This window comes from Pseudoliparis swirei, chromosome 6 (genome assembly GCF_029220125.1).
Source record: "Pseudoliparis swirei isolate HS2019 ecotype Mariana Trench chromosome 6, NWPU_hadal_v1, whole genome shotgun sequence".
In the NCBI taxonomy this organism is placed as follows: Eukaryota; Metazoa; Chordata; class Actinopteri; order Perciformes; family Liparidae; genus Pseudoliparis; species Pseudoliparis swirei.
In genome coordinates, this window is record NC_079393.1 from 17,024,005 (window position 1) to 17,041,537 (window position 17,533).

General features: G+C 41.7%; 2 protein-coding genes and 1 non-coding gene across 3 annotated transcripts; 1 reads left to right on the forward strand and 2 right to left on the reverse strand.

Annotated features, from left to right (window-relative positions):
• Positions 1 to 115: 115 nt before the first annotated feature.
• trnar-acg (transfer RNA arginine (anticodon ACG)) lies at positions 116 to 188 on the reverse strand. Its single transcript has one exon. It is a non-coding gene; the product is annotated as a tRNA-Arg (tRNA).
• A 3,304-nt stretch (positions 189 to 3,492) lies between these two features.
• On the forward strand, positions 3,493 to 7,787 carry LOC130195338 (fatty acyl-CoA hydrolase precursor, medium chain-like). The gene is made up of 13 exons (XM_056416816.1): positions 3,493 to 3,602; positions 4,153 to 4,345; positions 4,438 to 4,579; positions 5,208 to 5,341; positions 5,489 to 5,642; positions 5,780 to 5,884; positions 5,962 to 6,060; positions 6,170 to 6,313; positions 6,407 to 6,484; positions 6,574 to 6,721; positions 6,820 to 6,969; positions 7,063 to 7,135; positions 7,212 to 7,787. Exons 1-13 carry the CDS (start codon positions 3,527 to 3,529, stop codon positions 7,396 to 7,398), a joined length of 1,683 nt encoding a protein of 560 aa, XP_056272791.1. The 5' UTR covers positions 3,493 to 3,526; the 3' UTR covers positions 7,399 to 7,787.
• Positions 7,788 to 9,186: 1,399 nt separating this feature from the next.
• fbxo31 (F-box protein 31) lies at positions 9,187 to 15,551 on the reverse strand. The gene is made up of 9 exons (XM_056417415.1): positions 14,805 to 15,551; positions 14,067 to 14,138; positions 12,963 to 13,039; positions 12,610 to 12,777; positions 12,399 to 12,473; positions 12,149 to 12,258; positions 11,601 to 11,754; positions 11,107 to 11,471; positions 9,187 to 10,034 (listed from the first exon to the last, which is right to left on the reverse strand). Exons 1-9 carry the CDS (start codon positions 15,220 to 15,222, stop codon positions 9,812 to 9,814), a joined length of 1,662 nt encoding a protein of 553 aa, XP_056273390.1. The 5' UTR covers positions 15,223 to 15,551; the 3' UTR covers positions 9,187 to 9,811.
• Between the last annotated feature and the right edge of the window lie 1,982 nt (positions 15,552 to 17,533).

Sequence of the window (17,533 nt, forward strand, 5' to 3'; positions counted from 1 at the left end):
AAAATCGCAAAATCGCACTTGCAGGAAGAACCTGTAAATGACCATCCAGTTCATGTTTAGGACCGATATAAACCCTTTTATTTCTACAGTACTTGTTGTAAAAAAGGAAAAGAGACGAGCCAGCCAGGAGTCGAACCTAGAATCTTCTGATCCGTAGTCAGACGCGTTATCCATTGCGCCACTGGCCCGCGCCGTTTATCTTAGATTACCCGGAACAACTTATTTGTGCCCTTTGAACTGAAATAACTCGTTCTAAATGTGCCCTTTGCGCACCTTGAATTTGCACCCTCAGATGCCAGTGGTACTAGAGCAATTATATATCGGAGTAAGTATTTCATAAAAAATAGTAAAGTTTTGGGGACTATGATCATATCATTTATTTAAAATGTATATTGTTAAAGAAAGAAACTAAATCGAAATCAAATAGGAATATCTGTATTCAGTGCCGCTGCTAGCCATTTTAGTGCCCTATGCATAACTCCTTCATGATGAGATAGGAAAGGGCACCCATAGCGAGCTTGGGAAATTGAATGTTTTTTTGGGGGGGGGGATTAAATATATCACTTGTTCTGCCTGTTTTGTCAGATAAAAGGTGTCTACTATTTCTATACTGAAATAATATCGACATTATAATTATTATTACGATGATGATCTTTTGGTTGCCTATTTTTTGGTGCCCCCTCAGGACTTGGTGCCCTACGCATAGCGCGTAGTGCACGTTAATGGGAGCGGCGGCACTGTCTGTATTACACTATTTAAAATATTTCATTACTTAAAAACGTTTTTAAAAAGTATGCTTACCAAAAATGTTGGAAGATATCCCAACAATATTGCGATGCTGATATTTTTTTATGACGGCTCAAATCTTGGTCACATTTTTGATTGCGATATCCCTGCCCGCGAATTGATGTACTTCTTGGTTGTGACAGCCAATCACCTTACCGCCTGTTACCACAATACAACCAGAAAGTGTCCGCTGTAGCCAATCAGCGCTCGTATCGCAACCACGACGTAACCACGACGAAGACTCACGGTAATTGGCGAGAACGCCCAAGTAATATTTTTTTGTCCGCCAACGTTTAGAGAGTTCAACTGCAACTGCAAGATCATGGAGGTCATGGAGGTCACCGAGGTCATGGACAGACTGATTGTCGTCTTCTTATCAAGAAGATTGACAATTCAATAATACTGAACACATTTGCTGCTTGGCAGGAATCTCACTCACTCCTGGATATAAATATTTCTTTTCTTCGAAGGGCACCGCTGTGGGGTAATCCCAACCTCTCACACCACATAGCTGATTCAGTGTTGCGGGGATGGAGGGATAGAGGAATTAAAACAGCTGCTGACTTATACATTAATGATACATTTGCTAGCCTCCAACAACTAAATGATAAATTCAACCTTCCCAAATATAGTTTCTTCAAATTCTTACAAATTAGAGACTGGGTTAAGGAGAAATCTAAAGAAATATTCCCAGATATCCCAAAAGAAACTCCCCTTGAAACCCACCTATGTAACACATTATGCAGATCAACAAAAGGAATAATATCTTCAATATACGGTATCATCAACGGAAAGTCACCTGTTTATGATAAAACATCTACAAAAGGGAAATGGGAAACAGACCTAGGATGTGTCTACGAGGAGGCAGACTGGTATCACCTATTGGAACAGGCACAGACGGTATTAATCTCCACAAAACACAGACAAATTCAATTTAATATATTCCATAGAACATACTACACCCCTTACAGGTTACATAAAATGGACAGCAACATTTCCCCCAGATGTCAGAGATGTAAAGTGACAAACGGTGATCTTCTACACATGCTCTGGAGTTGCCCATTGATAGAAGAACTTTGGAAACGCGCCACTGAATTAACCTCAAGGATAATAGGAATTCAAATTGAACAGGACCCAAAGATATGGATTCTGGGGGACACAAGCTCTATCAATGCAAACTACCATAATAAATACTATATCTTACTTGCGAGCACTGCAGTGAACAAATGTATTCTGATTAACTGGAAATCCGAAAAATCACCATCAATAAGACACTGGATTAATGATCTTGTGTCCTACTGCACACCTGAAAAGATATTATATAATGTGAGAGGGAAGCAGGCAGCCTTTGGAAAAATCTGGGGCCCCTTCATAGATATTCTGCCATCTCTGGACTTGGCTGATCGTGGTGGTGTGAGACCGGCGTCAAATTAAGTCCGCTGCAGATTATTTATTTTTTATTTTGGTTTTATTTTGTTGTGAGTGCTGTATTGGTTTGTGTAGATATAAATGTGTACGGATGGGTGTAGGTAAACTGTGTAGAGACTGTGTAGATGTATAAATGAAAGGAAACAGAGCCATACAAGGGGAGGGGTGGGATGGGGAAAAGTTTGTATATATTTTTGTTTTGTTTTGTCTTGTTTTTGTTGTTGTTTTTGTTGTTTTGTTTTTCTCCTTGTTTTCATCTTATGTTAAAAAAAAACATCATCCTTGTGTGGTGATTTCTACAAGGTTATACAATTGTATATTTTCTTTTTGTAAAATAATATTTTCAGCATAACAAACTGTAAATGCTATTTCACTACAAATATTCTGTAAAAATAATTTTTTGTTAATAAAAAAAAAAATCTTTAAAAAAAAAGAAAAGAAGATTGACAAAGTAACTAAGCTTTTGTAGTTATTATCAATACAAATTATTTGAGATATATTCCCTTCCAATGGTTCAGAAGTATATAGGAGCATAACATGTAAAAAGTTATGTACATGTAAAAAGCCCACAGAGCCAAACTAAGGCCATCATGTGATGATGAAGAAGACAAAGAATATGACAATACGAAAATGTGATTGTCTGTCACTACCAAGAATAAACTTGATTTACAGTTGGCAAGGTTCCACTGGCCTGCTTTCTAAGACATTTGGACCCAGACGTTTTAATTGTTATAGATGTGGGTCAATTGGCAAAAGCTCAGTATGGTACGTTTCCAATACTATTGTGAGATACATAGCTACAGTATATGGTATATATGAATTAAATATTGATTTAACTCCACCTCCGAACACATCTGAACAAAGTAGAAACAAAGTTGAAGCTCTAGAGTCCTAGGTTATTTTTAAAAACTAGTTATGGTAAAATGTTCAATAATGATTGACCTCAGGCTATATCTATCTATGAATATGATGGGCATTTATTTCGCATTAATTTTGTTGGTTTGTATTGTGTTCCTCTTGTAGTTACATGGACTTAATGATTGAGATGTACAGTTTTATATGGTAGCCTAGTAGTTAATGCCAAGTCAAGCATGTCACTTTTCCCCATACTTGTTGTGGTTCCCTTGGTTCCTCTGGTCAGGCGCATCAGTTATTGGGTACAAAGAAGGAACTTCTTTCGCGACGTGACCCTTTAGCTGTCTATAAACCCGACGCAGTCACGTGTCATCTTGGGAGCAGCCAAAAAGGGAACGCTTTGCGGGAGGTGTGCTTTACTCAGTAGTGTCGAAATCTGAACACCAAGACGGCTGCCATGAACCTCCGTGCTGAACAAACGTGTTTCCTTCTGACCACTGTGATATTCCTCCATGTGGCTGCAGACCTCCAGGGTAAGAAGGAGAACACTGAGTGATTTGCACAGTAACGACCAGCATGCAGTTCTTTTAGACGGAGATCCGACTGCACTTTAAATCTGAATAACAAAGACCTGCTGAGGTTACTTAATATCCCGGTCTTCTTTGAATGTATTTCTCTTCGGACTGAATCTGAATATGTTGTTACTTGATGCGTTCTGCTGGCATTTCGTTGCGCCTCATGGCGAAGTGATCTTTGGTCACATTTGCGAGGATGACTATGTCTAAAGGTGAAACGCTCCACCCAAAGAGCAAACGGGGTTGTCCGGTTAAAGTACACACCACTTATTTTGCTGACCTCCTTTTGGGATCAGATTAGGAATGACATTGGGGTTATAAACTAACACCAAACAATGCTGTAAAATACTGTTTGTATCTACTTTTCAGTGGAAACAAGAGCTAAAAACTAACCAACAACCAGACGTTTAGTACATGGAGGATTTATATTTGTCACTTGGATATATTTACCGTAAATTGATCAACTGCTTTACATTACGATGTTGAGCCATTCCTAACATCCTGACAGCTCCAGGAGTGCACACAAAGCTTGGGAGCCTTCGAGGTCAGTATGTGAGTGTAAAGGGGAAGGAGACCGGGGTCCATGCCTACCTGGGTGTCCCATTTGCCAAGCCACCCATAGGCCCTGCTCTGAGACTGGCTGCACCCCAGCCTGTAGAGGGGTGGGAGGGAGTGAGAGACGCCACCCAGCAGCCACCCATGTAAGGCTTTCATGGGCTTCTGTTGTTGGTTGAATAAAACACTTGGAGAAATCACGTCCAGTTCTCGCTGTAAAAAAATGTCTCTTTTTCAGGTGTGTTCAATATAAAAAGATATCTCAAGATATGCTTGAGAAATTTGTTGGTATGATCGTTGAACTCCCAGAGATTTCAGAGGACTGCCTCTACCTCAACATTTACATTCCTGCAAAGAAAGCCGTCGGTACCAAGCTACCAGTAAGTTGCTGCCGGTTTGAAATGATTCTTTGGATAACTTTCAATAGTATTCATGGGGAGTTGGCATGATTGCATTTAGAAGAATCCATAATGGCAATATGATTAACGATGCTCGTTGTAGTGGCCATTTGTACAATAATTCAAAAACGAACATGAATCAAATTGCCACTGACGCACCATGGGTTTGTGGTTTACGCAGCCAAAAGAAAGCATTGTCCATTCAAGATTCAGTTTTTCTGATCATTTATTTAACTAAACAAAACAAGCAAACAATCAAAAGAACAAAGGAACTGCTAATGCTGCCTCTCCTGCGCTAGTAAAAAAAACATAGGCCTACCCAGGTGCATGCTGGTCCTGTACCTGCCTACTCCTACAAATATAAACCTGAATGATTAAATAATACTATTTGTCAATAAAATAACTAAATACTTATATCAAATATATAGCTTCAACACTCCGATTTAGAACCAGACTGCAAATATACTGATGCTCTGTTCAGTTTTTTTCTGATTTAAGTCTTTGTTTAATGTAGTTGGATTGAGATTTTGTATGAGTTCGAAAAGAGAAACAAATTCAAATGGGCTTTTTGTTCTGTGGGAAAGATGAAGGTCTTTTATTGCCTCATCAGGTCATGGTCTGGATCCATGGTGGAGGGTTTACCATTGGGTCAGCTTCAACATATGATGGCTCAGGCCTGGCTGCATACCAGGATGTGGTTGTGGTTCTGATCCAGTACCGCTTGGGACTTCTGGGCTTTCTCAGGTAAAAAGCCTTTAAATTACTCAGCACAGGTCGATTGGACATGCTGGACATTTCACTCTCCTGCTTTTAATTTGATATGTGAACAATCATTCTAAACTCGGTCACTCTTACCAGCTGGTGTAGACTATAATTGTATGCTCTATCCAGCACTGGAGATGAGCACATGTCGGGGAACTTTGGCATGTTGGACCAGGTTCAAGCTCTGAGGTGGATCCAGGAGCACATTCATAACTTTGGAGGAAACCCAGATTTAGTCACCATATTTGGGGAGTCTGCTGGTGGAGTGAGTGTATCCCTCCTGGTAAGGATCAATCTGCAGATAAAGCACTTTAAATCAACAACTATATGTTTGCAATTAGTGCACAGTTATGTCACAGCAGAGTCTCTACTGTCCACAGAACCTTTTATATATATTTGTTCTGCTGCTTGAATCAACAGCTTCTCTCCCCATTGTCGGATGGCCTGGTCCACCGTGCCATTGCTGAGAGTGGCACTGCTGCGATGGATGTACTCCTTGAAAATGAGCCGCTCCCAGTGACGCAGGTTGATTATCAGTGTGTTTATTTTGGTTTGTAAACATCTTTCAGTGCAACATTTAAACTTTGGGTTGAATCCCTCAGATTGTTGCAAATATGTCTGGCTGTAGCGTCGAAAGCACAAAGATGATCGGGGATTGCATGAAAAACATCGGTCTTGACACAATTATTGGTATTGTGGAGGTGAGATATCATACGCAAGACTAATATAGACTGACCTGATGGAATCTGCCTATTTGTATGTTTATTTTAACTACACATATTTATCTCTTTTGTATATTTTCTTCCAAAGACTCAACAATTGAAAATTTCTATAAATGTCGACGGTGTCTTCTTGACAAAACGTGTGGATGAGCTGTTTGGTGCACACGAACTGCTCACGATACCATTCATGACCGGCGTCAATAATGATGAAGGGGGCTGGTTACTGAGTGAGGTAAGTCTGAACGCTATTGAAATCTGTGAATCGAAACATGATTTTGTTTTGCTTTGGCACACGTCTGAAATGTTGTGTGTCTTCCCTTTTTAGTTCTTTGCTCCTCCAAACTGGACGGAGGGAATTGATAAGGAGCACATCACGAACATGCTGAACATGTTCTACCCCAATGTAAGGCAAATGGTGCTCGACTTTACAATCTTGCTTTTGTTTGATTGTGCTCAAACTTCTCTGACGGATGTGTTACTTATATTCTCCAGCCCAAAGACGCGCTCTTCAAGGAATTGTTAACAGCTGATTATATTGGCGCAGGTGAAGATCGTGTGAAAAATAGAGATGGGTTCACTGAGATTATTGGAGACATGATGTTCACCCTTCCAGCCATTAAGGCGGCTAATATTCACAGAGGTATTTTATTTACTCAAGATAATAACTTACCGTCACACACATTCACAACATATGTATTATTGTATCACATTCCTCGATATCCATTCCTCTACTACTAGATGCTGGTGCCCCCACATACCTGTATGAGTATCAGCATACTCTCAAATCCATGCAGACGAAAAGGCCAAGCTTTGTTGGCAGCGACCATGGAGATGAAATCTTTGCTGTATTAGGATTATGCTTCACAACTACCCATATCAAATTATCTGGTAAGTCAATACAAAAAATGGCTTCATCAGTAGGCCTCCAGAGATCTGAGTTTCCTGAGTGCAAAGTGTTTTACCAGATTATCATTATTTTAGAGGGATGCGAAGAGGACGAGGAACAGCTGAGTAGAACCATGATGAGCTACTGGGGAAACTTTGCTCGCACAGGGTAGGAATTCACCCTCATCACAGGTTGTAATTAACATGGAGACAAGACTTGTTTTAACCTGTGCGTGGGCGTGTAGGTCTCCTAATGGTGACGGCCTGGTCCACTGGCCAAAGTATGGAGCAGAAGAAGACTACTTGAGTATTGATTTAAAGGAGCAGGTAACTCGTCAGCACCTGAAGAAGGACAAGATATTCTTCCTGACTCGCACTGTCCCGGAGAAGATCCGACAACACAAGGAGAAGGAGGAGCGCAACGAGCTGTAAAGCCACTGCTCCCCCATTATAATTGTTTTTATTGATTCCATCTTCAACCACAAGAATGATTAATATTGTTATCAATTTGGTCAACTAATGTGATCGATTTTCAAATAGCATCTGAACTTTTAATAAAATGCTGCATTTAAAAGTGGCAGTAGTGAGTCAAAACTTATTTGGAAGAACACTTGTTATCACCACTGTGTATGTTGAAAATCAGTTTGAATATAAAGAAAATCAGTTTGAATCAACGGTTGATAGCCACAGGGAATACTTTTTTTAAATATAAAAAGCCCAAGGGGAACTATGTAGCAGGACACCAAGTCATGAGATACCATCTGTGTTTGGCCAAATATTGGATTCCAATGTCAAATAAAAATAAATTCTGATATGATTTACCTGAGTGTTGTCTGTGAGTCGCTATTGCCCAACAACTCAATTCACAATTCATGCAGATGAACACAAAAAGACAGAATGTGGACCCAGGGTTCATTGAGAGGTCAAACACTTATGTAAGGTGGACATAGTTCTTAACCGACAACAGTACAAAGGGCTGTTGTGTAAAGGGATGCCACATTTATCACATCATGAAAAATACAACTGGCACTGGAAGGAAAGAATACTTTTAAGGTGCTAGTTGAGCAGCAATGGGAGACGCATGCAACAGATTTGACAGTTTTGTATTTTTTTTATTACTGAGTAGAACGCTTAAGCTGAAAAGCTCCCTGAAGTCTGTGAGCAGTTCAATTGGTCAAACTGAATTAATTACCCACAAAATCAGACGTGTCGCATTGGAAAATAGTAGAAAGCAACATTTCATTTTTTCAAATGCAAATCATTAATAAGCCGCGCACAAAGGGCTCACAGATAGAATGTATAACACAGTTCTACTGAAATTGAGGAGGAATTAACAAGTAATACAATAAAATATATAATGCTTTAGCAGACGCTTTGTGTGTGTGCAAATGTTAGTAAAGCTGCTGTCTGATATAAAAGTGCTGGCCAGTGGTTTTAAATGATTCACCAAACTGCTCAGAAAAAGTGCACTTGTAGATGGAAAGCTACCGAGCACCCCGTCAGTCCGAAAGGAGACGAACACTCACTTTATACTTTGAGCCGTTGGTTGGTGTAATGTTTAGCCTGGCCTCAGGTTCAAAATGAATTGGAAAACTGGAGGGAATAGCTTTGAAAGTAGAAAGTCAGGCAAATGTTAGGTCAGCCATTAAAACACAACAAATGCAATACATTTCAACATTTAGACAAGTTTCTGTTTCAGATCATTTTATAAGCACGTGAACTGTTTAACTTTGATTAGCTTATGAAAAGGTGATGTTATATTGCAGTACAATACATCTTTCCACCAACTTACATAATTTCAGGTGGGGTGACAAGAAACGTGTGTTTTATGTAGGACCAGATCATATGCCGATCTCAAGTTCAAAGGGCCCAAACTGGCTGATTTATCTAGTGTTTTCAGTTGATAACACAACATACGACCCTGCCTTCACACAATGTCAGCTGGGATTGGCTCCAGCGCCCCACGACCCTAAAGAAGGCTAAGCGGTTTGGATAATGGAATGGAAAGACAACATACCCTCTTGTCAATGGGGACACACTTGCCCAGTTGTGAAACTCATTCAGTATTTTCCAAAACAAATTGCTAAAATTAATGTAATTTCATACATGTTGTTTATACACATGGATACTTAAGTCCTGATTTTCACTGAGTTGTGGTAAAGAAAGAAACACATGAGAAGTTTTTTTTCTTCCTTTTTTTAAAGCAAAAACAACCAAAAAGCAAGGCATGCTGTTTAATGAGAATAAAACATCCTGTTCAGATAATGGTTATGACTTATGAGTAAGATGTGATTAGATCTAAATAAAAAGCAGCATTCAGTTAAATATGTTTGGCGCTGAACTCAGAATAATGCTTTATAGTAGAATACATTGGGCACCTTATCGTCATCATCAAGTACAGACATGGTTTTAGAATCAGGCACGTAGTTTGATTTATAATAAGCAGTGTGAAATATCATTCCTTTTCTCCTGCAGGGAATAAATAAATAAATAAAGATAGGTTAATGTGACCTGTTTTCATGCTGCACTAGAGGTTGAAGGTCATCCTGAGGTGAGGCGATGAACAGCGACTTGGGGGGGCTTTTAAAGTGCTTGCATGGGAACAGGAGTCTAAGAGTGCTAGACCAGGGGGAACAGAACTCATTTAATTAGACGGTAAAACTCAATGTTTGTGAAATGTACCGATAAGACGTTGAAAAGTGCGTTCATGAGCTCTCGTGGTATGTCATAGCTCATGACTCAAAGGACAGCAGGAGGTGATTTGTTTAAAATGGTTGTTTTTTATACATTGTATTGTGGGTGGGGCGGGGTGGGGTTGGAGGGGGGACACTTAAAATATGGTGCATCAAGATGTCCAGCACTGCATGCTGCACAGCATGGCCTCAAATCGCTCCATATTTGGGGCGTACACGTGAGCTAGGTCGTCCGTCAGCCGACTGTAGAAACTGAAAGACTTCAACTCCAGCCAGATGAAGCCGAAGCGGTCCTCATCAAACAGCACAAAAAGCCCCGGGGTGCGCTCTGGACTTGTGAAGCCATGCCCAGCGATCAGGCCTGTACCGTAGAAGCTGAAATGAAGGCACATCAATACATAAATCACTCATATCAGTGTCACGGGGTTGTAGACTCTGTTATAACAAACAGGTAATGCTTGTGACCAGCAGCAATTCAATTTAACAATTAATGACTGATTTAATTAGTAAATAATGTGTTCCATACAGATTTTTAGTAAGCTCTTGTACAAAAGGCGCAAGTGAACAAGCTCTGTAATCATCCAGGCCGCTCCAGCCCAATCAGGCTTGGTAAATCCCGGTGGCATTCAGCACCGCCCCCAGTCGTCTCTGTGAAAGGACTTTGCCCGTACCTGTTGGGTGCGTAGGTTACCTCAAAGTATGTGGACTGGTTGACCCTTGTGTGGCAATGTTGATGTGAAGGAGATAGTTTGTGATGTGTTGAGTAAGACCATCATTACCCGTTTGTTACTTGGTGGTAATCCATGCTAATATCAGCTATGGCTAGAGAGTCTTGCTAAATTCAATAATTCTGCTATATACAAAGTGCTTGATGAGAGATTCTTTCAGTTTCGGTGAAATTATTTTAGTTGCTCTATCTTTTCTTTTTATTCCTCTTTGACTTATTTGTGGTCGTATTTCTTGATAAACCACGTTAGCTATCAGTCCTAAAGCCTTCAGCACAGACGTCCTTGTGGATTAATTCAGAATAATTTATTTGGGATCTGTGATAGAAACAGTGTTGCATCACAATTATCCACATCCATCTTCAAACATGAGTGAAATCAGTGTATTTTCTTGAAGGGTGATGCCACAGCTTGCAACCAATTGAAAAAAGAAGTATGCAGTTACCTTTCTTTCGCAGATTGCAATTAATTGAGGAAGCCAAAATCAACCTCATATTTTTTTATATTCTTAATTAAATATCCTGATCTTGAAAACGGCAACACAAATACGCACAAGCATTGATTGATGGCTATGAACTTTCAACAACATACAAGCTTATAACAGCTCAGGAACAATAAGCACATGTGTCTAACGTCAGTTAGTGGAACAAAGGTAGCAACAACCAATCCACACGTACTCTGTGAAATGTATACGATATGCACTTTCCATACAGAGTTCTTACCATTTCCTACAGGTGCGAGGGTAGACCTCGTTGCGAGCCATAACTCCTAGGGGCAGGACAAAGGGCTGGGCTTCAGGAAGACCGGTCCTGCTGCTGGGGCCGGGCTGGCAGCAGTCTGAACAGGTCACACGGTCCTCCTCCACCCCTACGCTGGCATCACCACATGGCCCCTCTGCTACACCTCTGGCTGTGGCAGACGTGTCCTTGGCCTGTTGCTGTTCTTCTCTCTGGACTTCTGCATGTATCCCCAGAACCAGCCGGGACAGATCCTCTATGTTGCGCTGGTGCTCCAAGTCTGGGAGGACTACAGGCCGGCTCAGGTCAACATCTAAAGTGAGTTGCCCTGCAGGAACATTGGGGTCTCCCTGCGAGAAGGAGTACAATTATACTCTTTCCGTATAAAATCAACATGAATGATTCATTTGTTGTATGGAAAACATTGCAGCAAGCCAAAGACAAGCACAGCTTCTCAAAATGATTATTCACTAACTCACAGTGAGCTTGGTGGCTCTCGCAGAGGTCCCGTGGAAACTGAACATGACGATCTCCAGGCCGTGACTGCCATAGGTGCCTTTGAAGAGGCCCGGGTCCAGAAGGTCAAAGGGCATCACAGGCGGCAGGTAGATCCTCCGGTATGTCAAGCAGTTACTGTTAAAAGGAGGCCAACAACAATAGTAAACATTTCATTTTGCCACTGTTTAGTGTTTTGATTTCCCTGAAGATCTGCCATAATATGCAACACGATTCATACGATGAACTAGATCAATATTGAGATAAGTGATTAAAATGTTGAGCCACAGCTTTACCTCAGCCAGGGCCATCTGAACTACATGGACACGTTATACATTTACCAACAAGTAGAAATCAAAACTATCTCTCAATTATTCTGGCAATAATTGTTGAAACAATAATGCTGCCTTCACATCAAAAGTATTGTGAATATTCACAACACTTTTGGTGTGAAGGCAGCATAAGAGCTACTGAGGGCGAAAATGTCGATGTCAGCTTTAGAGAAAGTGTGATGTAAGGAAGAGACTCATACTCGTATTGACTAGTATAAATGAACTTCATGAGGATGAGCTCCTGCATGTGCTCATGGAATATTTCTTCAAGTGTCCGTCCCCATTCTTCCTCCAACCACGTCCTGAACTCCTACAAACAAATTAGAGAAATCAGTAGAATGCTGTGAACAGTCCTTCAATTTTGAAGTGAACATAGTACATGGGCTTTTAAAACATAAGCTAGATCAGCGAATAGTTCGAGCAGGTTTCAGGTAGTAACAGTTGTCTCACCTCCTGTCTACCCCCTGGCATGCGGTGGTAATCGGTCTGATTACACTTTGTTGAAAATTCATCCTTCTTCCCAGTCTTGAAATAACAGAATGATGACACATTAAAAGGATAACATACTTCTCCTAAACTGTGTGAACACATATTCCAAAGGATGTAGAGCAGTTCATCTCTTTGGTGCACAGAGAAGTGTGTGTGCTGTGCGAGCGCTCACCTGTATGTCCCCTTTGTGCGGACCCTTGTGTCCGTACATACACTCCACAGCAGTCTTTTCATTCTCCTGCATGTGGATACGGAAGAGCGGCCGTCTTCTCATGGGATCCTCTACACGGGGGTCATGAGGCGGCAAATACATCCAGCCGATGATGAACAGCCCGTCCACCTGAATTAAAAGAAAACTTTGAATAAATAATATTTTTAAATGATCCTAAAATGATATTACTTAGTATCTGCTAAATATTGCTGCATCCTAAATGACATGCAGGAGGCGGTCAACACACTTTACACTGTAGTCATTGTGTCTAATCTGAGTAAATGCAGATGTCTTGATTGAGAAACACTTCTTACCACAACGTTGAGCAATCCCCCATAAGGCCCTATGTCAGGCTGCCATAAGCCCAAGATATGTCTGTATGGGTGGAGCACTGCAACAAGAGCACAATATCACACCATACTTATCAGTTTTAGTAATGCAACGATCGTGTATTACCACAAGCTACTTTGTCCATCGTTACGAACACAGGAGGAGATGTTAAAGCCCAACTTTCTGTTTAATATATGTCAGGGTGGAGTCTATGAGATGTGAACCCAAAGGGAAGAAAGCATGAACCGACCCGCTCTTGTCCACAAGTCCAAACATAATACACAGCACATCAAATAACCTGGTTCCCCGAGCATGAGTGTTGCTCAAGGACACTTCGACATGCAACTATGGGGAGAGCGAGATCGGACCGGGTACCTTGCAGTTACGGGACGACCACTCTCTCCATGAGCTACAGCCGACCCCGACACTTAATATGAAAGCAAACAGCGCCGAGGAGAATTGTCAACATGTTTACCGTTCAAAAGTGATGAGAAACAATGCTGCAGCTGTTTGCTCACAAATTAATAAGAGTCCCACTCACACAACCCCTCATGCAGCAGCCATCCACGTTGAGGCCCATGTACAAACAGCAGGTGTACACGTCTCTATAGTCCATGTGCTCGTAGTCCGGGAGGAGTTTCATAAAGCGCCCAGACTTCACCCGAGGGTTGACACCTGGACAGGCACAACACAGGCATGTGTAGAGCAGCCAGAGACTGAGGCGGGCTCAGCCCAAAGCAGCCCTCTAGTGAATGCAGTAATGTACTCAACTAATCTACTCGAGAGAGCCAACACGTGCCTAGCATGTCTTATGGCAACTGGCATTTCAAAGATAAACTCTATAGCTATGTTGATAAACAACTGAGGAACAGAGAAACAACATTCATTCATATCAGAATAGCAGTTCCTGGGACTGTTTCCTTTTTGCAGCGAACCACAACCATTAGGGTGACCCATCTACACAATATACACAAGACAATATAAAGGGGCAAATGCATTGTGACCTAATGGAGAAGGAATGTACCAAATACTTCATGGGATCTATTCATGGGTGACATGAGAGCTATTCAATCAGCAGTCTAACTCACGTTTAACATAGAGGTCCCGGCTAGATACGCCTCCCACTTCCATCTTCCTCAGATCGTCCTTCATACCAAACTCTGCAGAGAGAAAACACATACATAAGTTCAACATTGCATTTACTTTAAGGCTATTCATAAACAATATTACATGATGTTATTGAGGTGTTTACACATTATAGCCGATCGACACTGAAACGTCAACTGAACAGTGTTATAGGCAGATTAACAAACAGAGCAGTGGAGCAGAACATGTGCTGAGCAGCCAGCTGGAGGTACAGTTCCAAGGTTGAGATTGATAAAAAAAATAAGCAGTATATATTGTTAAGTAGTAGGCTATTTGTGTCGGATACAGGTCATGAGACATATTTGTTCAGACTTGCAATAGTGCATAGACACAACAAAAAGGGGTTTTAAAATAATGCTCCAGGTCCCCAAAAGTGAGGTCACCTGAATCTTATCAGCCCCACAGAATGGCTGACTAATGACAGTCCGAGGCCGTGCTCCGGGTGTTACAGCTGGGTTAACGCTAATGCATGTAATGGTCCAGATCAATAGAAAAGCTTTTAGGGGAACACGTCGAGGAACCAGAGCCCAACACAAATAACCCATCACGGAAAGGAGTCTCGTCGCTTCGTCCCACTTTCCACACCTGCAGCCGCACTTGAACACGTCTCCGCGCTTTAGTTGACATCTTAACGTCACACGTTGTGAATGATCTTTATGTGCAGCAATCACTATATTTACCTTCCATGCACCGCCTTCTCCAGATGGTTTCAGTCTTAAGGATTTGTCTGAATTTCTTGCCTACGAGGGCAACGATTGGTAGTGCGGTTCCGGGGAGCAAGGAGAATATTTCCACTAAAAGCTCCGGCGGTAATTCCGCCAACGATTGCGGGTGCGGAGGTCCGGTGCTCGGGCGATCCAGAGAGCCTCCTCTGTTGACATGAGCGCTGCCATATTCACAAGCGATACTCGGCCCTGCAGCGGCGCCGCCGCGGTCCGGGCCTCCGCCTCCGCCGTCGCCTCGCTTCTGACCCACGATCTGCTCCTCTTCCTCCTCGTCCATGTCGGAATCGCTTCCCTGATCCTGCTGGTTGTGCCGCTGTCGCCGGCGGCACCTCCGCGACTGACCCACTCCGCACAGCCTGGCACAGACCGCCATTCGTAGTCACCAAGCGGGCAACATTACATCACTACAACACATCGATCAGCTGCAGTCTGGCGGAGCTTCGTGAGCATGGGCAGAGACCTCTCTGTCGACGTCACATCAGCGCACGCATTCTGGCCCCTTTCCTCGACTAGTCTTCGTTATACAGTGTCTGTGTGTGTGTGGTGGTGGTCAGTGGCGTCCCTAGGCTAAAAAACCCGGGGCTAAAGCCCCGGATGTTTTTTCATTAGCCCCGAATGTTTTCAACCAAAACAGCGGAGTCAGACTGGCAGCAGGCGCACGTAACAACGCTCGCACTGGCTAAGCCCCGGATGTATCCAAATCCTAGAGACGCGCCTGGGGTGTGTGTGTGGGGGGGGGGGGGGGGGGGCTATATCCATAACACAAACAAGGAGGACCACTATGCGGTATTTTGTGAGACTATGAATAATTGCATAGGACTTTGGCGTGCTCCCCTCTACAATACTACTGTGTGTGATCCTACATGATGTCTGTGTAACAGAATATATAGTCTTGAAGAGTAAAAAAGTGTTGGTTCACAGTATTTGTATTTATTCAATACATTGTGGTGTTCAAAAACTGACCATTGAGATGAAAAGTGCCACAAGGCATAACATTTGTGTTATTCATTAAATTAATGTTTAAAAGCATAAAGAAAACCAAAACAAATTTGGTTTACATTTAACGGCTCAAAAAGTAAAGAATTTCTTAAGTGATTCAGTCTTTTGGGAACTTGTGTGCAGTGCCTTTATCCGTGTGCAGCAGTCCACCTGTATTTAAGCACACTGGGCCTGTTAACCTCTTGCAGGGACACTATCAACAATACTGTTATCAGCAACTGTATCGTTTTAAACCCAATGAATATTCATAATTTATGTAGCACATTCATACAATCAAAATGCTGCATTAGAAATCAATTTGACTTAAGAGCTTCCTGCAGGAAATTAGTAGCCTATATTTGCTCAATTAAATACACAGCAAATATTTTTGCATCATATCGAGTGGATGCCCCCGACACAATATTATCATAGTGTATATCTGTCGAAAAATAAAACATCAGACTAGTGTACTCACCAAATTGAAATAGTTCATTCTTTATTTGCAATACTGGAGCTAGATCTGGCTGCTGGCAGCCATAAAGACCGTGATCTTTGTTAATTATTGGCTGTATGAACAATATCCACGCTTGATATTGTTAAGAAATGACGGGTTTCTCCAAGCGAGTTTCCCCGTCTGAGAGCTCCGTCCAACAAAAATAAGCCGAATTGATGGTTCCAGTTACATAAAAAAATGAAAGAAAAACAAAAGTACAGAAAACACAATACAAAATTGAATCACACTAATAATTACACACAATATATCCCATGGAACAGAGATCCAGTGTCCGGCGTAGATCTGTTACCTGCCCGGTGGTCGGCACAAAGAGATCTCTCCTGATCTTTTGCCTTTTCCAGCTTTGTAAGTTCAAGTCAAAACCCCCTCCCTCCTCTTCTGGTCCATAGATTGGACAATACCTCGTTCTGTTGATCCTGATAACTTTCTCCATGTTGGGTGTTGGTTAACCCAACCCCTATCCACATTCCTGAGCAGTCCTCAGGCCTTAATGCTTCCTCTCATCTTCTCCATTCTCCAGGCTGTATCCTTGCTTACATTAACTTATTTGGTATTTGATGTTTTCTGGATTCCTTCCAGATCACTTAACAGATCCCATAATTATGATTGATACATTTGCATATTATATACAGTGTCATTCATTTGATATCACATAATACCTACAGAGTTATTTATTTGTCTTGACCCTCCAAAGTAACCGCAATCGCAATCGCTATAGGAGCGCCATAAAACCTAGTTTTATTACAACATCTAGCAACAAAATGAGTTAGCAGGCTACTCCATTTATGAGCTCAATAAGTGGCTCCTTAAAGGGTCAGGTTTTAAGGATGTCATGCACATGGTCTTGCCATGAACGCTCCAAGGTAGGGCAGCCACACAGATGGAGCCACTGGCAGGTTCAGTGTTCGAGGGAACAATAAACAACATGGGGATTTGCATCAATTGAGTTTGCCATCTGCCCCTCTCCTAAAGCGAGGTTCTATATAGGTGTTTAAAAAAGAAGTAAATATCAAGAAAACAGTGAAACACCAAATAAAATAGCTGTGAGAGACAAAATGGACAAACCATTAACACATGACCTAAGGCAGCGGTATACATTATAGTACATGATATCATCTCAGTTATATTCAATCACGATCACCTTGTTCTGTTGATATTAACATGACGGATAACATACCAGACTCATTATAGT

Coding starts and splice junctions, on each gene's coding strand:
- LOC130195338 (XM_056416816.1), top strand. CDS start 3,527: ATGAACCTCCGTGCTGAACAAACGTGTTTCCTTCTGACCACTGTGATA. Junction 4,346..4,437: donor GCCACCCAGCAGCCACCCAT/GTAAGGCTTTCA, acceptor TCTCTTTTTCAG/GTGTGTTCAATATAAAAAGA. Junction 5,885..5,961: donor AGCCGCTCCCAGTGACGCAG/GTTGATTATCAG, acceptor TGAATCCCTCAG/ATTGTTGCAAATATGTCTGG.
- fbxo31 (XM_056417415.1), bottom strand. CDS start 15,222: ATGGCGGTCTGTGCCAGGCTGTGCGGAGTGGGTCAGTCGCGGAGGTGC. Junction 11,472..11,600: donor CGAGAGCCACCAAGCTCACT/GTGAGTTAGTGA, acceptor TCCTTCTCGCAG/GGAGACCCCAATGTTCCTGC. Junction 10,035..11,106: donor CCTCGCACCTGTAGGAAATG/GTAAGAACTCTG, acceptor CCTTCATTTCAG/CTTCTACGGTACAGGCCTGA.